Here is a 24,924-nt window from a genome sequence, read left to right as displayed (position 1 = left end):
AACATGCACGATCTCAGAAAATGTATTGTTCTCAGGCTCTCTCTGAAAGAACTACTCAAGGATCTACTCCAGCAAAACAGAAAAAGGAATTCAAGGTAAAGGAAGGTCACACACATGCGATGATAAAGTAAAAAACAAGTAAATCACATAATTAAACCCAAATAATTATTGATACATGCTGCAAAAATATAAGATTCTTTCCAAATAATATTCTTTCCAAATAAGTTTGGAAAGAAATCCCAATGTCAACACAAAAAAAGATAAGAATGCAAGGCAAGAGAGTGGGTTCAGGAAGAAGGAAATAGAAGTGTACTAAAATTGTAATCTTGTCAGGAGAAAAAGATATAGTGAGTAGAGATATCAATTAATTATATAAATCAACCTAAAATATAAATTAGAATTTTAAAGAATTTAACCCATTTTGAAACTGAACTTGTCAATTTATATTGAAATGTAATTTGGTACAACCATTTTAGAATACAGTTTAGCCTTATATAGAAAGATTGAAAATATGCATAATCTAGCTTTGCAGCTTCCAATAATGGTCTTATTTGTTATATTTTCATTTTAATTTGGTTGTACTTTTTTCATAATTCTTGAGAAAATCATTAAGGATAGATACTTTTCTCTCTAGAAATATTACTTCATTTCATGAGAGTTTTTTGTAGGAGTTATCTTCAGTCCCTCATTCCCCTTAACCAATCCATCACTAAGAGTTATGCCAGTTTTATCCTAATACCTCCCCAATCTGTCTATTCTCCCTATCTCCCCTGTCAGCACCATAGATCATCCCACCATACCTCTCACCTAGACAGCCTCAGTAGTCAGCTAACTGGAATCCTATATTCCATGCTGGTTTTCTTCCAAATCATTGTCTACTCTGCAATTTCTCAAAGATCTTTTCAAAATGCAAAACTGTTCATGCCTGCCCTTGGCTTAAAACTCTTTTCTGTCATTCAGAATATGCAAGAGACTTCATATTATTCAAAAGCATTATTCAATTATAACATTTTACTTAAGTTGGTAGTGATTACATGAATATTTATTATGTTATTCTCTACCTTCTATACATGTAATATTTCTCACACAAGAAAAACAGCCAAAAATTCAAAACAAACAAAAAATCAAGATTATAGTATAGCAATGGAGGCTTTCCAATAGCTCCCTATTGAAAATAGGAAGTATTAAGATCCTACATGTCTGGTCCTCATATTTCTCCAGTGATATATCACCCACAACTTCTTTGGGTTATTTGCCTGACATTTGTTTGTTTGCCACAGAGCCTTTGTTATTTCTGCTATGACTCTCTCTGCCACTAACTCTCCATAGACTCCATGGTTAATTCCTATTCAAACTTCAGATTCCAATGTAAATATCACTTTCCTGAAGATTTCTTTCTTGATGTCTTCAGCGTAGGTTAAGATAAGTGATAAACAGACCGATGACACATTGGCTTACACTATATATTTTTTCAAACACTTATCCTGGCTTGTAATGATATGCTAATTTGTGTGATTATTTTACTTATGTCTTTTGCTCTTCATCATAAGCACCAGATAGGCAAGAGCAATATCTATTTTGGTTCCCTATTTTAGGGTCTTGCATGGAGTGGCTCCTCAGTAAACATGAGTTGAATAAAGAAGTAAATGGAGCATGCTGAGCCTAGGCTACAGTCAAAACTTGGAGTTAAAGGGAAGGATGTTCTGTTTCCACTTCTGCCACTTAACTTTGGGCAATGCATTTCAGCTCTCCGCAGCTTGGTTTCCTCGTGAGTAAAATGAAGATAATAGTAATGCCCAAGCTGCGGTAATGCACCAACAAAGTACTCAGCAAACTGCCCAGCTCCTGTAGACACTCAAACCATTATCCATGTTTTCATACTTCTGTATTTGTCTTCTTTTGTTACAAAATTTCCACATTGAAATGTTCTCCCTATTTGCTCATGCTCTTCTGAATGTCATTTGTTGATCTTGTGGGTGGAACTGAAACTGTTTTCCATTTCAGGCCATCTGTAAAGGGTTTGAATGACACTCAGGAGGAGGAGGTGGTGGTGCTGCCATTCTCTCTGTCAGATGTGTCCCTGTCCCTCAGAGAGCCTGGGGCAGAACTGGGCTCCACAGGCTGCAGGCCTCAGCAGGGAACCTGCCTGGAGTAGAGACCTCTGGGCTGCTCCCTTTGTTCTTTCCTTGCACTCTGTTGAGTCCTTGGCTTCCCCCCACTCCCAAGGAAAATATTGTTATACTTTGCTTATAAATTTGTTTTGTTGTAACTTTAGATTTATGTGCTTATATTGGACAAATCATAAAACCTCAAAGTGTTATCCAGGGGAAAATGTATTGGTTTTTATTGAAACGGATCAAACTGTCAGAAATTCATTCTTGGCTGACCTTTCTGAAGTTTAGTCACCTTCTCCAGGTTCTGCAAGCTTTTGTAACTCTTACTGAAGTCAGTGGTGGCAAAAGGGGCTCTGTGAAGGGGAACATCTGGATTTAAAGTAGCCTTTAATTACATCTCACACCCCTGCACTAGACCCACCTTCAACCCCTGGGAGAGGCTTAACAGTGTGGCTTCATTAGAAACTCAGGAGTCATTTTAACCTAATTGCTCCCTCATCATAGCTTAAAGTTAACACCTACACCTTTAAGAATGCACTCATTGTCCCTGATTCCTGACTCTATTTGGCCCTTGGTAAGTGCTCCCAGGGGACCTGAACACTATTACTAATTTCAGTAAATGTTTTCATGGTCTTGGCGATGGAGTTAATGTTTAACAAGTTCCAGAGGAACCAATTTCCTGCTGGAGGAAACTTCCTTACCAAGTTCCATAATTATTCCCAGGTAGTCAGTCATTGCCCTATGGAATCCATTCAGCCAAGGGCTGTTAATAGGCCACAGGTGGCAGCTACAGTTTAGTTACCAAGGAAACAGATCAACTGTACAGACACTAATGTTTGACACCAGGAGACCAGAGACGTGTAAACGCATGTATTTCTGCTACCTCTTGGTTTTTTGTTTCTTTGTTTTGCTTTGTTGTGTTTTGGGCGGCAGGGGGTTGCAGATCGGGACATACATCCTTCCTCTTAAAGCCATGGAGAAATTGCCTACAGTGAATTCTCCAAACCAGTGTTCCCAGACTTTTTGTCTCAGGATGCCTTTACACTCCTACAATATATAGAGAACCCCAAAGAGCTTTTGTTTTGATAGAATATAGCAATTGATATTTACTATATTAGAAATTAAAATGAAGACATTTTAAATATGTACTTAATTCATTTAAAAATAATAATGCCCCTATTATGTGTTAACAGAAATAACAATTTTGATCAAAAATAATTATATTTTTAAATTTTTTATTTTTTTATTTTTTATAGATAAAATTGTGGGCAAATTTAAAAATCTTTAGAAGAGTGTCATCATTTTCCATGAAAGTTTCTTCAATATCTGACTTAGAATATAGCTGAATTCCCATGACTGCTTCTGCATTCAATCTGTTGGATATAATGCGTCATGTAGCTTCTGGAAAACTCTACCATACATTCCTGAATGAAAGAGAGGTAAAAGGCAAATAACATTTTAATGTTATTATGAAAATAATTTAGATTTCACAGAACCCCTAAAAGGATCTCAGGGTCTCCCAGAGGTCCAGAAGCCAACTTTGAAAACCACTACTCTAAGCAAAACTGTTGTAAAAGATGGTCATTAAATAGCTTTATCTGAATGAAACACAGAGAAAAGCAATAGACCAAGAGACAAATTTGCAGTTATTAAGGTGGAAGTGTCTGTGCTCTGCTCTTAATATTTCCACTACTTTGGCCCATCCTGACTTGCAGGAATTCCAACCTCCTGCTGTGCTGTCCTCATGATGACATCTGCGATGATCTGTAAGGTGACAATCAGAAATACATAGAAATAGCCCAGCTAGAAGCCCTAACACCGAAAACGGTTTGGCTACAATTTTATTTTGAAAGTGACTTGAAATTGTATTAATATAAATTACCAAATCTCAGATATCCGCAGAGTTTATTAGCAAAGGTTACAATGTTAGAAAAAGTAGGTAACACTTGGCAACCGTAATAGCAGAGAGTAAAAGAATTTTCGTTTACAATGAATGCCTGGTTTTTCTCTCCTAATGACCCGGCTGAAAAGTGAAAGGATAGGGGAAACGTGAAATTTCTAAGAAGAATTGCCCTTATTTACCTTCCAGAAGCAACTACATCTTATGTCCAAATTGTATATTAATACATTGATGGGATCCTTTTGATGCCAAAAGAGTTACACAAGGACATGTGATGGATGATCTTTGGTGGTATGCCCTGCCTGCAAGAACATCCAGCACTGATTTGAACAACTCTACCCAGAATCTCTGCCTGTGATTTATTATTCCAGGCATATAGTTCTACCCAATCTGGCCACCTCCATGAGGTCGCTCAAGCCGGGGATATGTATTGGAGACAAGATCTTAGAGTACAGCCAGTGGTACAATGCCTGGGACACCTAAGCCCAACTTGAGAGTATTTTCAATTCCTTTTCTTTTATCACATAAAAGGCAGGTGAGCACTCTTACTAGCCAAAAACAGGAACTCTGAAGTCCAAGAAATCTGTGTTCTAGTCTGACCCAGCCACAAAATAATTTTGAATATTTGGTCAAATTATTTATTATCTCTCAGCTCCTCTGTCAAAGGTATTTTATGAAGATTTAAATGAGCTCATCCTTGTATTAATAAAAAGCTTAGTGGGTTATACAGTGTCCAGTAAATATTAGCTACTATTAAAATATAAATTTTATTTTGTTTCTCTCACGTGTAACATCCTTCAGTGACTCCCCATATTTTTTTTAATTGAGTTCAAGCTCCTTTGCTTAGATCATAATGTCTTTTATGGTCTGACCTCACTTCCTGCTGCCCTCCCCCAACTATTGTATGCAATTTTCACACAATTCTACTCAGAGATCTGAAAATCCTCATGCCTTTCAAACACTAGCTTTACTCTAGATGTAGAGTCGTCCTCTTTCTTGTTTTTCCCATTAACTACCTCTTACTACTTATACTATGACCACAATCACCTTCACCATGAGGCCTTCCTGACTTCTAGTCTTAAGTGGCTTATTTGTGAAATCTCATAACATGTGTCCATGACAATTATAACACTCAACACACTGTTGTGATAGTTTACGTATCTGCTTCAGGCATTCAATTGTAAGCTCCTACAAATGAGTCACTGTGCCTGATATTTGCACCTAACATCTAGCACAGCAACCAGCACATGATAGGTACCCAATAAGTGGTTTTGAATTGATGAATGGATACTCAAATGAGGTAACAGACATAACCCATTATTGTGGAAGTGTAATATGTGAGTGTGAGATAATGATCCTGGTGATGGTGATGATATGGTGGTAATGATTTGGTGGTGATGGTGATGGTGGTAATGATGGTGGTAGTGGTGGTGATCCTATGATGGTGATGGTGATGGTGGTAATGATGGTGGTGGTGGTGGTGATCCTATGATGGTGATGGTGATGGTTATGGTGGTAGTGGTGGTGATCCTATGATGGTGATGGTGATGGTGATGGTGATGGTGATGGTGATGGTGATGGTGATGGTGATGGTGATGGTGATGGTGATGGTGATGGTGGTAGTGGTGATGATGGTGATGGTGGTGGTGGTGATGATAGTAGTGGGGGTGATAGTGGTGGTGATTATGATGGTGGTAGTGATAATGAAAGAAGAAAGCAATACTGAAATAGGAGCTAGGAAAGGCAGGGTGAACTGAGAATGCACCTGAGCCCTTCTGCTCCTAAGCCGAACAAAAGATATGTCTACACCTATTAGGGACATGAAACTTTCCTATACATTTGTCACATGTCAAAATTTGTTGTTTCCAGAACTGATGTGATTGATTCCATTACGTTTTGTGAGCTCATCAAGGATAAACATTGGTGAACCATGAACCAATTTAGTCTCCTGAACTTTCAGCCTTGAGGTTATAGCAATTACACACTGAGCCACTAGGCAGCAGTAAGAATTTAGCCCATCTTTTGATATCATGGACAAAGTCCCCCCTGCGCCTGGAGGCTCCATCTTGACCTTCTTATTAGATCTACTCCCTTTGTCCATGGTACCCTGTCTGCTGGCTCCTTCATTTGAACTGTGTAGCCGCTGGAAACACTGTAACGTCACAGATCTCTGTTCCTTTCTGTTATCTACATACAACTTTATCCATTTGTGTCCATTTCTTCCTCAGATAGAAACCACATCAGCACAAGGCCTTTACCACACTGATCCAATCTCCCTCCTTCTCTCTTGGATTCTTTTTGTGGGGCTTCAAACATTCTGCAGTCTCTCCAGTTTGAGAAGACCCTCTCTGGATCATGCATCCCTCTCTAGGTATTGCTCTGTGACTCCATTCCCTAATTTAGGCTGCCATTCTGAGCCTCACCTGTATATCCCAGCTGTCTACTTGACTTTGATTTCACACAAGCATCTCACACCTTACTCATCCCAAAGTGAATTTCACCGCAAAAACTCTTCCCTTCCAGGGTCCTACATACAACAGATGGAACCCCTGTCCACTCTCTGCTCCAATCAGAAATGTGGGCTCGTCCCTGACACCCAACCCCTCCTCATGTACAATCCATTACCAAGTCCTGTCAATCTGATTTCTTAAATATCAGTAGAAACATTCACATTGCTCCATGTCCACTGCCACCATCCTAGTCCAAGCCACATCACTCTCACCTTGGCCACCTGTGGTGGCTGTTGCCTCTTCCTTGCCTATGTCCACTCATGCATTCTTCCCATCAATCCATGGATTATCTGCTCAGCAGCCAGAATGATATTTTAAAAGTCCAAACATGACCATGTCACTATTTGGCTTTAAACCTTTCTCTGGCCACCTATTGCTAGTAGGTAAAGTTCAGAGTTCTCATCATACCGACAAGACTTTGAATGGTCTGGCTTCTGCTTACCTCTTCATCCCACTCCTCCCTCTCCCTCTCCAGCCCTTTCCCTTTCCTGGAATGACATCAAGTTCCTTCAGAGTCAGACCTTCAAACACTTTGTTCCTTCCAGCTGGTCTGCTCAACCCTCCGCAGCTGGGCCTGGCTAACTCCCATAAGCTTTGAGGCTCCATTTAAGTCTTACCTTCCCAGGGAGGCCTTACTATCCTTCCCAGGGCCCCTCCTCTCCCTGCCACCCCTTCTAGGTTAGATAAGGTCTTCCTGTTATAGTCCCAAGGTATCTTGTGCTTTTCCTTTCCAGTTATCACAATTGTATAATAATTACATTTGTATTATGTATTTATTCATTTAATAGTTATCTCTGTCATTAGACTATTTTGCTTATCTTTGTGCTCCTAGTACCTGGTACAGTGCTTGGCCCATTCAACAAACATTGTTGAATAAAGAGTAAATGGCTTTTTTCCTTTCTTAAATTGACCATGCACCTTCCCACCAGTGTCTTTGTAGAAACTGCCAGAAAGTCACAGCCCCACACACACACACACAAATATTGCCTCTATGTAAAAAAGATAACACTCATCCTTTAGCTCTTAATTCAAATATTGCACCATTAATGCAACTAAAAAAAAACCTAAAAATTGACATTGGCTTTGGGAGGAGGACAAAGGGCAGAATCAGAAAGTGTCTTGAGGATATTGCTAATGAAAATTTGAAGGGCTTTGAAGAGATTGCTGATGTAGGGCAACCAATGTGCTGGCCAGACAGCAAAACTATCACTTGCAGCAATGTAGAAAATAGAAAATGTACCGATAAAGTGGCAAATCTAAGGAGATTTCCATGCAAAATATCAGAAGTGCTAACTGATACCTGAATATAATAAACTAATAGGAAATAAAAATGAACCAAAGACCAAACTATTAAGTTTTTTAGCAGAATATGTTACCAAAACTTGGCACTTGTCCAGGAGGCCAAAGAAGAACAAAGGACAAATGGTTTGAGGAAGAAGGAAAGAGCGTTTACTTTGTCAGCAAAGGAGGAAAAATGACAGACATTCTCATCTCAAAATCCAAATTTTTCCTGAACATTCACAAAAATACAGTTAGCCGGTGGGGGTTGAGCCTTAAAATTTTACTTTAGTTCACACCCTTTGTGGTGCCTTCTCTGAAGCCTCAAAACACTAGGTCTCACTGATGAAATTCGGCCAGAACAACTTATCTTTTACTGTAATACAGCTTGGCCACAATATAAATTAGATAATTCTCAGTGGCCTGAAAATGGGACTTTTGACTTTAACATACTACAAGATCTGGATAATTTTGTCACCACAATAGCAAATGGCCGGAAATCCCTTATATATAAGCCTTCTTTACTTTCCACTCAGGACCCTGTCTCTGTCAGAATTGCAATCTGGCACAAATCTTTCTCCTCCCCACTAGAACCCCCACTACACATTCTCACTCTGCCCAAATCTCGGGACCCACAGATTCTACCACATGAGGTTTAAACCCATGCAGGGGAATGGCTGGGGTGGAAGGCCTTGTGCGAGTACAAGTTCCCTTCTTCCTTTCTGATCTCTCCCAAATAGATAAAAGATTAGGTTCCTTCTTAACCTATCCTTACACTTTTATCAAAGAATTTGAATATCTAACTCAATCGTATGATCTTACCTGGCACAATCTCTACAGAATTCTTTCCTCTACTTTATCTCCTGAGGAGAAGGAGAGGGTCTGGCTCAATGCCCAGATACATGGTGACGAAATCCATAGATGCACCCCCGCCCAACCAGTGGGGACAACTGCTGCTCCCAGAACAGACCCATTATGGGATCATCAAATAGGAACCCAAGAGGGGACAGCGGGACGGGCTAAGAGAGATCATAGGAACACATGCCTGTTGGTGGGCCTGAAGAAGGCTGCCCGCAAGGCAGTCAATTATGAAAAACTAAAAAGAAATCACACAGGGACAGGATGAAAAGCCAGCTCTCTTCCTGTCCGGGCTCACCAAAGCCTTACAAAAATATACAACCCTAGACTCTACTATCCCCGAGGGAATTTTACTCCTCAATATGCATTTTATCTCCCAAGCCATACCTGACATTAGATGCAAACTTAAAAAATTAGAGGATGGTCCTCAAACCCTACAAATAGATCTGTTACAAACCGCCTCTAAGGTATTAAATCATAGGGATGAGGAGCAACAACTTCAACAGACCCTCGGAACATCCTCAGTCAAACTGAGGAAAGCAGTGAGCAACACCACCAGGCCTGGGTTTTAAATGTAAACAAATAGGCCACTGGGTGAGACAATGTCCTAATCCTCAACCACTCCAGGGACCTTGGCCCCTCTCTGGAATGAGGGACCACTGGAAGGTCGACTGCAGCTTAGCACCTCAAGTAGAGCCACATTCCTTCCTCCCAACAAACTAAACAATCCTGACCTTCCATTACCAAACCTTTTAGTCCTGCCTGCAGAAGACAGTGCCCAGGACTGACAGGCCCCAAGCCAGGCATGGCATCAGATCCCTGGGGAACTCTGTTGGTGGCAGGTAATCCGATTTCTTTCCTCATCTACACGGGGGCAACATTCTCGGCCCTGCCAGAATTCTATGAACCTATACCACTATCCTCACTTTCTACTGTAGGAATTATTACCCGTCCTCTAATAACCCTCCCTTTGACCTGCCATCTGGGCTCAAATATCTTCACTCATTTCTACTTCTCCCTCGATGCCCAAATCCAGTATTAAGAAGAGAGATTTTCTCAAAATTACATGCTACTATTTACCTACCTGTCAATCACAAGCCACAGGCAAACACTGCCCTTCTTCTTCTCCTCACACATTCCCCTCCATCTCCTATTCCTTTTTCTGAATCTGAAGTCAACCCCAAAGTCTGGAATATTTCGACCCCCTCAATAGCCACTCACCACTCCCCCATCCAAATACATTTAAAAGATCCTTCCCAATTTCCTCACCAAGCTCAATTCCCAATTCCTTTACAAGGTCTTCAGAGATTGAAATCTATCATTACTCATCTTTCCTCCCGTGGCTTACTTCACCTTATTAACTCCCCATATAACACCCCTATTCTGCCAGTAAAAAAGCCAGATGGATCATATCACCTAGTCCAAGATCTAAGACTCATTAACCAGGTGGTGAGACCCATTCACCCAGTAAGTAGTCCCTAACCCTTACACTATTCTGTCTCTCATCCCACGCTCCACCACCTACTGTACAGTACCAGATTTTAAAGATGACTTTTTCATGATCTCACTACATCCTAGGATTTAGGGATAGCCTCCACCTCTTAGGATAGGCACTAGGCTCCGAACTAATCAAACTAAATATTTCCCCATGTGTCCTCTTACAATATGTAGATGATTTAATATGCAGTTTCTCTGAGACTATTTCTCACCAACATACTATAAACTCCTCAATTTCTTGGCAGAGAAAAGCAACAGGTTATCTCCCAAAAAGGCACAAATTTCCTTACCTCAAGTAACCTATCTAGGATTAGCCCTTTCCCCTGGAAAGAGAAATGACAGAAGATAGAAAAAAATCGTATTACTTCCCTACCTCTTCTTACCAATAAGAGAGATCTCTCTTTTCTGGGATTAGCTGGATATTTCCATATTTGGGTCCCTAATTTCAGCATCTCTAGCTCGACCTTTATATCAAGCAACCAAAGGGGATCTCAATGAGCCATCAGATCCTACTATAAATATTTGGCCCTCTTTTAAAGCCTTAAAAAAATGCCCCTGTCCTCTGCTCCTCTCCTGCTCTCAAACTTCCCAACCTTATCCAACATTCCAATTATATACTAATGCAAGACAGGATGTAACAGTGGAAACTTTAACACAAAATAATGGGTCAGGCACACAGACAATAGCATACTTGTCCAAGCAGCTGGATTTCACTATCAGGGGCTGGCCAGCCTGCCTGAGAGTCTTAGCTGTGGCTGCTCTCCTCAACAAGGAGAGTCAGAAACGCACTTTTGGACAGCCCGTCACTGTCTACTCCTCTCACTCCCTTGCCAATCTTCTTTCACACCAGGTCCTACAAACTCTGACATCTTCTCGTGTTCAGCAGTTTCATCTACTGTTTGTAGAAACTCCACATATATTCCTGGCCAAGAGTCCTCCCATAAACCCAGCCACTCTCTTACCTATCTCTCACGATCATTCCATGCATTCTTGCACAGGAATGCTGGATTATAAAATTCCCTGTTTCCCCAGCATTTCTCAACAGCCCATACCTAATTCCACTTACACCTGGTTCATAGATGGTAGTTCCTATCTACCTGAGAAACGGAGGAGAGCTGGGTATGCTATAGCATCCTAAGAGAACATTATTGAAAGTGCACTGCCCACCAGGCATCTTCTCAAAAAACTGAATTGGTGGCACTAATCAGAGCACTGACGCTCTCAGAGAATGCAACAATATTAACATTTATGCAGACTCCAAATACGCCTTTCACATCCTACACTTACATGCCTCTATATGGGAAGAGTGAGGCTTTCTCACTACAAAGGGCTCCCCAATAGTCAATGGGCCTCTCATTCTTAAACTCTTACAAGCACAAGCAGCTCACCTACCAAAGGCAGTGGCAGTAATAAATTGCAAAGGATACCAACAGGGCCATGGCCCCATTACAATTGGCAATAACTTAACAGATCAAGAGGCAACAAAAGCAGCCTTGCGAAATCTTCCCACTCCTGCCAACCAAATGATAGCTATCTCTCACGACTCCATTAACTATTCCCCTGAAGAGAAACACTCCCTGCTAGAAGCTGGGACCACTCAGTTTACCCTGGCTCCTAAACCAAGAAAAACACAGCCTCCCATGAGAACAAACATACACTATACTGAGAGATATACATAATTCATTACATGTAGGATTTAAACCTCTACTCTAACTCCTAAAACCTCTCATCTACTGTCCAAACCTATCTTGTCTTCTACAAGACAAAACCCACAAATGCTCTGTTTGTTACTCGGTCTCCCCTCAGGGAGGAGCGAGGCTGCCCTCTCTTCCTACTCATTGAACACAGGATTATGTTTCCGGCCAAGACTGGCAGGTGGACTTTACTCACATGCCCCCTTCAAAAGAACCAAATATTTTCCCACCATAGTGAACACATTTTCTGGATGGGTAGAGGCACCCCCACAACTTCAGAAGGGGCCTCAGAGGTCTCACATGCGCTTTCAGAACATATTATTCCCTGATTTGGACTCCCCACCTCCATTCAGTCAGACAATGGGCCAGCCTTAATCTCCTAAGTCACACAACAGGTTATACAAACCCTAAACATACGCTGGGTCTTTCACATCCCATATGGACCCCAGTCCTCGGGAAAGGTAGAAAAAATGAAGGCTCACTTAACTAAACTTACCTCAGAAGTGAAGGAACCATGGACTTCGCTGTTACCAATAGCCCTCATGCATCCGGGGAACACCAAGGGCTCCCGCTTTTCACAGCCCCTTCAAACTCACGTACGGCCCCCCCTTTACTTTAACTCTGTTCCCACACTCAGACCCTCTTGCCCTTGGAAACCACCCTGGAGTTGGTTAGACAGCTACTTAGAGACTTTGCTAATGAAACTTTACCCCAATCACAGAGCTCTACTTCACACAATCTGACCATACAGCCTGGAGATTGGGTTTAATGAAGAACCCCACATCCCAAACCATTCCAACCAAAATGGGGGGGCCCGCATCTTGTTCTGTTGACTACACCAACAGCAGCAAAACTCCAAGGTCTCTCAGCCTGCATCCACATTTCCCATCTTAAACCCTGCAACGAGGGAGTTATTACCTCTACCCCCTCTTTCTACAGTTCCACCGCAACAGGACCCATGTTCATCCAGCTCACCCGCATACCAGAAGAACTGGTCTCAAATCCCCAAACAGGACTCGAGCCATCAGCCACAAATCAACCAGAGAGATCTTCATGATGGAACAAGCCCTTCCACACCTCCAACTCAATACCCCATCCTGACAACATCCTTTACCAGCAGGAAGCAGTCAGAAAGACAATGATACCCGCTTCCCAACTTTTTAATTCTTAGTTTTTTAACCATACCTTACCCTTCCCTTTCTTATAGGGATACAATAAAAAAGGGTGAAATGTTAGGCTTAAATAATTCACCCTCCCCAAACTTCCCTCCAAACCTAGAAAACTCACCACTCTCCCCTTCTTAGAGGTGTCTTAGGCATGTAGCCTTTGCCAGACCCTAGGCAGATAAGGGAATGAAATGCAAAACAGGAACTTTTACTTTCTTTATTCCTCCTGATAAGGACTGCTTGTCTTTCCCAGTGGTTGTTCCCTAGGGAGTTAAAGGAATGGAATGCAAGAGAGGAACTTACTTTCCTTATCCCTCCTGGCTGTTTGAAATTTTATTTATTCCTCCCAGAAAAACCCTCTAGAAAACCCAAGGCTCTTCCCTTTTCTCTTGTGGGTGCCTTTTTCTGCCTCCACCATCTGCTCCCAAATGTTCTAAATAAACAGCATTTGCTACACATGAGGCTTTGTGTGTCTCCCTCTCAGCTCCAGACCTACACCACACAGACAGAAACAAATATGGGCTGTGTACTCGGTTTGCTATAGAAAGGGAGTCAACTACTCCCACTTGCATTTAGCTCAAAGACAGGCAAGGAGTGGGAAAACTTTATAAGGACAAAAAGGGAAGGTTTCAAGTAGAGGTTGATGGCATGGGAAAGCTGGAGATGGCTAACTGGAAGTGGGAAATCTTATGGAATTTGTTTGGAAAGCATATTTGGCTTTCACTAGTTGCTCCTGAGTTGGAAGAGGACAAGGATAATAATAAAACTAGGGAAACTGGCAGTCACTGACCAAGTCCTGACCATTCTGGGCTGATTGCTACAGAGGTTGTATTACCAAAAACTTGCCACTTGTCCATGAGACTGAATCAGAAGAATGAGGACAAGCAGTTTGAGGAGGAAGGAAAAAGTCTTCTTTGCTGGCAAAGGAGGAAACAAGGTAGACCTTCTCATCTCAAAATCCCAAATTTCCCAAACATAGGCAGAAATACAGAGCTTTTAAAGGGAGGTTTCTCAGCTTCAGGCAATTACTGTGATTAACTGAATTGTCCCATCTCTGCCAAAAACAAAGCCTGTGAACTCTGCCAGCCCCCTACCTGGAGCAGGGCTGAGCCACCTTGAAGTTTTAACAAAAGACTTAACTTGCCCCAGGTATGCTGGCCAGGCTGCAGTTCCCAAAAGAGTGGGGTAGTTTTCTAAGCCATTCCCTCTGTTACATATTCCCCATTCTCAATATTTCCCTTTCATATCTATGGGAGGAGAGGTTACCAGTCTGTTACAGTTGCGGGTCAGAGTTCTATTGTGGTGTATGGTCTGACCATTGGTTATTGTTTCCCAGTTTACTATCAGCTCCGACTCATGGTATGTTAGTTCTGTTCTACATGTTTTGCCCCTGTGATTGCAAAATGGCTCCTACAACATTGGGCCTTAGATCTTCTCTCACTTGAGTCTGTCAGAGAAGAATAATGCATTCTTTTCCAGAATTTCTAGGGGAAGAAAATAGCATTTCATTGATTCTGGCTGAACCATGCCCCACCCTTGAGCTAACCACAGTGTTTGGTGAGTGTAAGTCATGAGCACCAAAGCATTTGAGCTGAGTGTGGAGAGAAAATAAATTCCCAAACAAAAATTGTGGCCATCTTCGTGGGTCTTATGCAAGAAATACCTACTGCACAAATAAATGAATAATAATGAGACTGACCTCATTTTATTTTTATTTTTTATTTCAGAATATTACGGAGGTACAAACGTTTAGGTTACATCCATTGCCTTTGCACTGCCCAAGTCAGAGCTACACGTGTGCCCACCCTCAGAGCTCACCCATTAGGTGTGAATATACCTATCCCCTCCTCCCAACTCCCACCTGCCCGACAGCCAGTTAATGTTACTTCCAGATGAGCACATAAGTGTTGATTAATTAATACCAATTTGATGGTGAATACATGTGGTGCTTGTTTTTCTATTCTTGTCATACTTCACTTCACTGCCCTCAGTAATTTTAAACATTGACTATCAGAACAAAATGACAAAATTTTCAGTCTTTTGAGAAAAACTGTGATCAAAGGCAATGGCACCAAGCAAGACTTATTGTCATATATATGTGAAGGCAACAGGACAACATTCTAAGTTGTGTAATTGCTTCTAAATATACTCTCCCCATTTATTCTCCTTGAAAAGTATGAACTTAAGAACGGTGATGTTAAGTTGAAAACAAAAAAAGAGTTGTAGACTCTCCAACAGGACTATAAGAGTTTGAACTGACCCAGTGCTCATCTCATAGGAAGAATTCTCTGGGAAAATGGTATTTCTATAAACCATATCTGCTTAAAATCCTAAAGTAATGAAACTTCAAGAATGTAAGTAAGATGTTTTTAATGCTCATGATGGAATCTATATGAAGCTTACAGGAACATTATTTAATAGATAATTGTTATCCCTCTTTATGAAAATAATCCTATAATTTCATAGAAGACATTCCTTTCATAGAAACTTTCCTGCAGGCAAAATCTACTATTAGAGTCCAATCCAGATTGGGCTTTTGAAATATATATTTATAGTTACCAAAATATTGAGTATTTGATTGACTAAAAGTCATTAGGCTTCTACAAAGTTTCTTCAATGAGTGAGTATTACATATCAATGAAAAACGGACTTAAATATCCCCACAAAATTCTCATGTATTGGTTTCCTAGGGTCCCACAAACTGTGTGGCTTAAACCAGCAGTCCCCAACATTTTTGGCACCAGGGACCAATTTCACAGAAGACAGTTTTTCCGTGGACCAGGGGGGAGCGGGGAGGTGGAGCTCAGGCAGTGATGTGGGGAGCAGCTATAAATACAGATGACACTTTCCTTCTTACTCACCATTCACATCCTGCTGTGTGGCCTGCTTCCTAACAGACCATCGACCAGTAGCAGCTCATGGCCTGAGGGTTGGGGACTGCAGGCTTAAACAGCAGAAATTTTTTGTCTCAAGTTCTGGAGGCCAGAAGTCCAAAATCAAGGTGTCAGCAGGGTTGGGTCCTTCTGAGGGCTGTGAGGGGGGATCTGTTCCAGGCCTCGCTCCTTGGCTTGTATGTGTTATCTTCTCCCTAGTGTCTTCATATCATGTTCCCTCTACATCTGTGTTCCAATTTCCCCTTTATATAAGGATATTGGTCATTTTGGATGAGGGTTCATCCTAATGATCTCAGTTGAAATTGATTGTTCCTGTAAAAACCCTATTTTCAAATAAGGTCACATTCTTAGGTATTAAGGGTTAGGACAACAACTAGGAATTTGGGGAGGAGGAGAATAATTCAACCCATAACTGCATTAAATAATTATTGTAGAAATACACAGATATTAGTGTACTTCAGACTCTGCTAAGAAATTAAACAGTCCTAATTAACAACATGGAATTAAGAAAAAATAATCTCGCTATTCCACTAGGACCCTGGCACCACAGAACTGCCTCTAGCACCGTAGCCCACTCTGGATTTTAGGGAACTGGGTTCTTGACATTTTTGGTACCAGGCAGCTATTCTGATTCACTGGTACAGGGGAACTTCATTAGGCTTGACCGACATCTGTGGATTGTACATATAATGTAGCCTGTCCCAAGCACTTCATCTGGTCCTGTTCTTAGTCATTTTGGTTTACATGCTCAGCAAAGATAATGAACATTTGCCAGAACACCATTTGCTGACTGAGAGCACAGCAGCAGGGCATTTCTTTGAGATTCTCATTTGCATATAGAGTCTCTCTGAAGACCATAAAGAGATGAGCTTTGCAGAACCTGCCCTCTTTTGCTGGCTACTGTCATCTCTCCAGTGGCAGCTTGGGGTGGCTGTTTGTCTTTCCTTCCTCTGGGGTATGACACGTACCTGTGAGAAAGCTTTGGGTAGAGCCTCACACAACTTTATCAAGCAGTGCCAAGTACTTTCCACATTTCAAAATCTTTCCTGTTTAAATTTCTAAGGAAAAGGAAGGGCCTTCCTTATAAATCGGTGATGGAAATTCCCCAGCAGAGCCCTTTAAAATCAACAAACCTGTCCAAGCCTCAACCTGAATGGTGTACTAAGCAAACGGACAGATTTGTCTCAGCAGGCTGCTAATATGCATGGGAAGATAAGAGATAATTACGTTGCTTAAAGGGGCCACCTTGCAAAAATAACAGGAAAATATCTAATCCCACATAGGAAAATACCTAATCTCACCATTTCCCCAGTAATGGTTAAAGAGCAATCCTATGAGTTCTCTCTCTAACAGGCACTCTGCTAGAGCTCCGACCACATCTCAAGGACAGAGTCACATCTCCTGTGATAATCCCTTCTCCAAGGCAAGGCAGGAAACCAAGTCAAGTCTTCCACTGTTGACATCCTTGCAGTTTTTGTTATCCACCTGCCACCAAGAAGAAAGAAAGGAGCGGATGCAACAGTTTCTCAACTATACCCTGCCATTTTCATAACCCCCTTTCAAAAGCCTTTAAAAGATAGCTGGTTTGAGGGGCCAGCACATTCTTCTTCTTTCCACTGGTCCTTTTCCCTTCCCCCAGGGAAAAGTAAACAAACCTTTTCTTTCTATCCTAATCTCTGTCTGGAGAAATGTTTCTCAAAACCAGCATGTGCTGGCATCACCACCCTGACAGTTCCCAAGACAGAAAATAAAAGGAAGTTAGCATAGCAGCAGTGCGCCCATAGACCCTCGGCCCCCACAGTAGGTGTATTTCTTATGCCACTGGGTCCACCCAGTCACGGGCATCTCCAAGGTCCTATGTAACTATGCGAGGAAAAGGACAGGCCTGTGATTTGCTGGCACGGGGTAAATTGAGGGACTTCAGAAACCCTAAAGGCTCCTTGCAGGAAGAAGCTGATTGTCTCATTTGACCCCAGGCTTCACACCTCACAGCCTGGCTAATTTTTTCTATTTTTTAGTAGAGGTGGGGTCTCGCTCTTGCTCAGGCTGGTCTCAATCTCCTGAGCTCAAGTGACTCTTCCACCTTGGCTGAAGTACTTAAAATGAAACAAAAATCAGTAATATCTATGAAAATTTACAAACTCTCATTTGCGTTGACCAATCAAACCCACTGTCTGAAAGCAATTCTGTACAAATTAAAGTACCAGAATTCATGAACATATAAAAATAGCTTATTTGTTTTAGTATTGTGCATTATGGCAAAAAAAATTACAGCCAGTCGGGCCACTACTAAACAAATTGTTAAGAAATTATGTTATATCCCATGTTTCATGCATCCATGAAAAAGGACTCAAAACATTACCATATAAAGATGCCCTTGATGTACAATCAAATTTGGAGAACTCAAAAAATGAAGCATATTCATACCAAGAAATGCAAACTGTTTCCAAAATTTATTACACTTAAATAGAGTACAGTTGGGCAGTAACCAAATTTTACATGTTTTCTCAATACAATCACACTGCATGTAAAACGAGTTTCCTTCTCCATAATTTCATCAAAGCCCTTTTCATCTCAGTATTTCGCAAGCTATAGATAAGTGGATTCAGCAGAGGCGTAAGCAGGGAATAAGACAGTGACATCAGTTTCTTGGTTTCTGGCGAGTAGCCAGATTTGGGCTGCAAATAAGTCATACTGGCTGTGCCATAGAACAGGGTCACAGATGTGAGATGAGAGGCACAGGTGGAAAAGGCCTTTTGCCTCCCAGTGGTTGATGGCATCTTTAGGATGGCATAGAGAATCCGAATGTAAGACAAGAGGATCAACAAGAAAGGAACCAAAATAATCAATACAGTGCCCGTGAAGGCATAGATTTCAAACAAGAAGATGTCTGCACATGCAAGCTCTAGCACTGCTGGAGTTTCACAAGATATATGATTAATTTCATTGGGGCCACAAAAGGGAAAACTAGACACCCATGATGTTTGCACAGTACCTAACATAAAACCTAAGACCCATGAAAATATAACTAATTTCATAAAAACCATTTTGTTCATAGTCATTGGGTAGTTCAGAGGATGACAAATTGCAGCAAATCGGTCATAAGCCATTGCCCCCAGGAGAAAGCATTCAGTCCCACCAAAAAGAAGAATGAAATACATCTGTGCAAAACAGCTCACAAAAGAAATCCTAGTTTTCTCAGTGGATAACACCACCAGCATTTCAGGCATGATCACTGCACTGAAACTCAAGTCCACCACAGATAAGTTCAGGAGGAACAGGTACATGGGAACGTGGAGGGTCTTGTCCAGGGAGATGATGACTATAATGATGGCATTTCCCATCAGGGTCACCAGGTAAACAACCAGAAAAATCCCAAATAGCTGCTCCTGGAGTTCAGGAAAGTTAGAAAACCCCAGGAGGATGAATTCAACCACAGAGCTTTGATTTTGCCTTTTCATTTCCAGTAGTAGAGCCCTATGTTGTTTTCATGGACATAGTATATAAAGAATGAAGTTACAGTCCATTAGCTGAGAGTTCCAGTCTACATTCATCCCAGAAATTTTGGCAGGAGATGAGAAGTGCAGCTCATTCTGTCAGAAATTTTCTTTGACAATTTTGGAGAATGGCCAAATACATGGATTAATGAATCTTTCAAATGTAAAAGAAAAAGTGAAGAATTCTGGCTCAGAAATCTTGTCTGAAAAGTGTATAATAATATTAAAGTTCTATTTTAACTTGAACATGTTGTTTGAAAGTTAAACATGGCCTTAAAACAAATATAAATATTTTATACTTAGTTTCCAATCCTGTAACATTGCTACAGATATCATTAATTTGACTCAATTTTATATGAATACAAAATTGAAGACCACAGAAATAAAGTGTAAAAAAGTAGATAGATTGAACAAGCTACCCCCAATATTTTGATAATAACCTAATAATTCAAAAGTTATAGCAAATTTCATGTAAATTTATTCAAAATATTTCTTAGATTTAAGATGCCTGCATGTGACTGGGTTAATGGTGACAACACTCTGTAGAATCACACACAGAGGGTTGAATTCAAATACAGCTCTCTTGGGTGACCTATAGACTATGTGAATTGGCTTCAGGCTTATGGATATGTGCCCAAACTGGACCTGGGCAATTATATTGGAATTTACATACAAGTGAGATATTGAGGGCCAAATCTCTAAGGCCTATCCTTGTGATCATGATGACTTAAGAAAAAGCCCATTTTTTTAATCATTGTGGAACTGTAATTTAAAAATTTCATGGCTCCCTCTATCTCTGTCTTCTCTCTTCCCACTATCCTCATCATCAAAAAGTTCATTTAATCATTAATTATTCAGCAAGCACAATTGACCACCTAACATCTTCTAGGCTCTGTACACTCAAGAACACATATGAGTCTGGAGCTCAACAGAGAGTTAAGAAAACACATAAAATAGTTTCTGGCCTCTTAACCCATATGGTACATAAAACACTGCCCCCACCTCATACTCCAGGACTCTGCACCAACTGCCTCCTACTCTGTTTACATATGGATATGTGTGTGCATGTCTCTGTGTGTATGTATATGTGTATATATACACACACACACAAATATATATATCTCACTAGAACATAAGCCCAGGAGGAAAAAATTTTATTTGCTTCCTTGGATCATAATAGATATAAAACCCATATTTCCAGAATAAATTAACATAAAAATTAGAAAAATTTAGGTTGTATTTTTAAGGAATAAAGTGTCTAAAACAAACCAGTACATAAAACAATTGGCAATTAATAACAAATGCTTTATACACTTAAATAAGGAAAAGAGAACACGTGAAAGGAGTGGAGGAGGGTGAATGACCAGAGTCACAGGATGTCGTGGGTGGAAGAGCCATTAGCCAGGAGGAGGAAGGTTGGCCAGCCGAAGTCAAAAAGTGCTTGATGACACCATAGAAATGGAATGGAGGTCTACAGGACGTTGTAGAATGTTCTGAAAACCAGAGAAAATTCACTGTGGGAAATGAGAAAACCAGGAGGACAGATGGACACAGGAAGCTGAAGACATACAATGATATCTGGAGAGCAGATCTGTAGAATATTAGCAGACAGTGGAAGACAGGTTGATTTATTCCTGAGTTTGAACATAGTCATGTATTAAAATCAAATGCCTATATTAACAAAAAGAATTATATTTTGGATGTCAAAAATATCCTAAAATTAGTAAAAATAGGCTCTGCAGGATCAAATATTTAAAATCCAATTCTAATGGGAAAAAAAGAACAATGTCTATTCAGTCCCAAAAGTGGATAGCTTTTGAAAATTAGAAAAGTTAGAGTACCATATAAAAAATAGAAAACTTTTATAGAACCTGTTAAGAGCATATAATGGAACAAAATTGGCATAAGTGGTAAAGAACAACTGACCATAAATACTCCATGTTTCCTCTACAACTTAGAAGACCCCAATTATGTCTTGGAAAACTCACTGGTAATACTTAGGCACATCGTTCCTTCCATAGGCTTCAGCCAACGGATGGAAAGAGGTAAGTGTTGGCCTTACTAACCAAGTTTCTTCCCTTCAGTTGCAAACTTCCAAGATTTGATGTGAGTGCATGCAAAATACTTACACCTCTAATTATCACCTGAACTTTTCTCTGAAAAGAAATTAAGTAGCATCTAAATAAAATCTCCACTGACTGAAATCTTTCAACCATTGCTAGCAATTCCTGAGCACTGAGACATCACTTCTACAGCATCTCCAACTACCTGTGTGGAGAACTATAAATGGAAACACAACCAACAGGCACACAAGCAGAATCTGCACCTATTACTTACTGACTCTGTCTCTTTAGTTTTCATGCTACTTTATCAGAAGTTTCACCTCTAGTCAAAAGCCACCTACTCATAAGTACAACTTAATGATTCAGTGCACTGGTTCTATAACATTATTTGACACAGAATCATGTGCCCTGGAGAACCCCTCCCTGGAGAACATGGAATCACTTCATGCAGAACTTCCTGTATTTTTGTATAACTAATGAGGCTTGAACTTGGCCCCTCAGGTGAGAAAGCTCAAGAGCACACACTCCTTCCAATGTCTATGGGGAATGACACCTCTTCACACAAGAGCCTCAATTCCACCATGACACCTCCCCATAGGAGGTGAAGGCAGAGGCTGAGTGAATGAGGGTGTGAGCAAAGGCAGGTGACCTAGGATTTGATTGGGCAGAATGCAGTTTGTGCAATGGTGGGAAACAAGTTAAGGAAATTAAATTGAATTCTCTTTGTAGAAAGCCTGTATGCTCCCCCAACCCAGAACTTTTATCTTTTTGAAAATAAATATAGAGTCACATTTTAAGAAAAAATGTCAATATAGTTAATTTCATACACAGGGCTTTCTTTTTAATTATTTTAAAGTCTTTGTCTAGTAAGTTCAATATCTGGACTTCCTCAGGAATGATTTCCATCCATTTATTTTGTTCCTTTGAGCCATATTCTCCCATTTCTTTGTATGCCTTGTGATTTTTTTTTTTTCGAGTCAGAGTCTCACTCTATTGCCCAGGCTAGAGTGCCTTGGCATTAGCCTAGCTCACAGCAACCTCAAACTCCTGGCTCAGGCAATCCTTCTGCCTCAGCTTCTGGAGTAGCTGGGAATACAAGCATACACCACCATGCCTGGCTAATTTTTTCTAAATAATTTTTAGTTGGCTAATTAATTTCTTCTTATTTATAGTAGAGACAGAGTCTCTCTCTTGCTCAGGCTGGTTTCGAACTCCTGACCTTGAGCGATCCATGCGCCTCGGCCTCCCAAAGAGCTAGGATTACAGGTGTGAGCCACCGCGCCCGGCCATACACAGAGCTTTTTAACTTGGAGTCAAAACCTGGACTGACTTGTATGACTTTGAGCACATCACTGAACTTTCGGGTTCTAACACTTTCTCTGTAAAATAAAGATAATGATATTAACCTCATAGTGCATATACGAGAATCAAGGGACTCAGGGATCAGTCTAAACTGGCCTGAGCAATGAAGGAGACCATACGCTCTGCCCCAGGAGAGTGTGAAGGTGAATCTGCAGGCTTGGCTTTAACCAGATGCAGGCAATGCGCTGAGGCCAAGCTGCTTCTTTTTTTTTTTTTTTTTTTTTTTTTGAGACAGAGTCTCACTCTCACAGCAACCTCAAACTCCTGGACTCAAGCCATCCTCCTGCTTCAACCTCTCAAGTAGTTGAACTACAGGCAAGCACCACTATGCCCAGCTACATACACACACACACACACACACACACACACACACACACACACACACACACATATATATATATATATATATATATTTTTTTTTTTTAGGTGTCCAGCTAATTTCTTCCTATTTTTTTTAGTACAGATACTGTCTTGCTCTTGCTCAGGCTGATCTCAAACTCCTGAACTCAAATGATCCACCTGTGTTAGCCTCCCAGAGTCCTAGGATTATAGATGTGAGCCACCACACATGGCCCAAGCTGCTTCTTTTCTTCTCATCTCTGTTTTCGTGGAGTAGATTCGGTTCTCAAGGAAGCTCTCCCCTCCTGGTGGCAATAAGGCTGCCAACAACACTTAGCAATACATTCTTCCTAATCTGTGTGCAGTGGGAAATGTACCAGTGATCCTGAGGAAGGAGAGTTTTCATTCACAGAATCCAGTCCAAGGATTCCCACCCCCCATATTATTCACCATGGTGGGAATACATGCCCTTGAATGAACCAGTCATCTACTCCAGCCATAGGAAAAGATGCCTAAATATGGACTTTGTATGATTCCTACCCCATAACATCCCTTGGGGGCTTCTGTTGTACTGATATGTTCTATGTGTTAATGTCAGTGATTGTAGCACAGGTGATGTATAATTTGTGAGAGGACATCAAGATGTAGGTCAAGATTTGGACACTTTTCTACACGTGTATCAGATTTCAATAAAAAGTGTCTGATACAAAGATTTATACAAGGAGAATTATACAAGGAGAAACAATAAAAAAAATTGCAGAAGATTTAAACAGATGGAAAAATCTACCTTGTTCATGGATTGGTAGAATCAATATAGTTAAAATGTCAATATTACCTAAAGTGATCTACAGAATCAATGCAATCCCCATCAAAATACCATCAACATTCTTTACAGATCTAGAAAAAATAATTCTTCACTTCATACAGAACCAGAAAAAAACTTGTATAGCCAAAGCAATCTTAAATAAAAAGAACAAACTGGGAGGCATCAGTCTTCCTGACTTCAAGCTGTACTATAAAGCAATAATAGTTAAATCAGCCTGGTACTGGCACAAGAACAGAAGGATAGATATTTGGAATAGATCTGAGATACCAGAGATGAAACCATCAGTATACGGTAATCTAATCTTTGATAAAGCTGACAAAAATATACATTGGGGAAAAGAATCTCTCTTCAATAAATGGTGCTGGGAAAACTGGCTAGGTACATGCAGAAGAGCAAATCAGGATCCTTACCTCTCACCTCTCACAAAAATTCAATCGAGATGGATAACAGACTTAAACTTAAGACATGAAACCTTAAGAATCCTAGAAGAAGATGTTGGGAAAACCCTATCAGACATTGGCCTAGGCAAAGAATTTTTGAGGAAGACTCCCAAGGCAATCACTGCAGAATCAAAAATAAACAAATGGGATCTGATCAAATTAAAAAGTTTCTGCACAGCCAAGGAAACCATCAGTAGAGCAATTAGACAACCCACGGAGTGGAAGAAAATCTTTGCTCTCTACACCTCTGATAAAGGTCTAATAACAAGAATCTATCTAGAACTTAAAAGAAAAACAAGAAAAAAATCAAACAATCCCATCAAGAAATGGGCGACAGAAATGAAAAGAAACTTCTCCAAAGAAGACAGAATAATGGCATGCAAACATATAAAGAAATGCTCAAGTTCTCTAATTATTAGAGAAATGCAAATCAAAACCACAATGAGATACCACCTAACCCCAGTGAGAATGGCCTATATCAAGAAA

At 40.6% G+C, this 24,924-nt stretch overlaps 2 protein-coding genes across 2 annotated transcripts in view; one reads left to right on the top strand and one right to left on the bottom strand.

The window, feature by feature from the left end:
- Nucleotides 1-24,924, top strand: part of EIF3F (eukaryotic translation initiation factor 3 subunit F) — a 288,155-nt gene that overhangs the window by 170,189 nt on the left and 93,042 nt on the right. The window lies entirely within an intron of this gene.
- LOC105881931 (olfactory receptor 10A6) lies at nt 18,428-19,372 on the bottom strand. The gene has a single exon (XM_012783927.2). It carries the CDS (start codon nt 19,370-19,372, stop codon nt 18,428-18,430), a length of 945 nt encoding a protein of 314 aa, XP_012639381.2.

Source organism: Microcebus murinus, chromosome 4, assembly GCF_040939455.1.
Source record: "Microcebus murinus isolate Inina chromosome 4, M.murinus_Inina_mat1.0, whole genome shotgun sequence".
NCBI lineage: Eukaryota > Metazoa > Chordata > Mammalia > Primates > Cheirogaleidae > Microcebus > Microcebus murinus.
The sequence above is the reverse complement of the archived record's forward strand: the minus strand, read 5'-3'. Positions and strand labels throughout refer to the sequence as shown.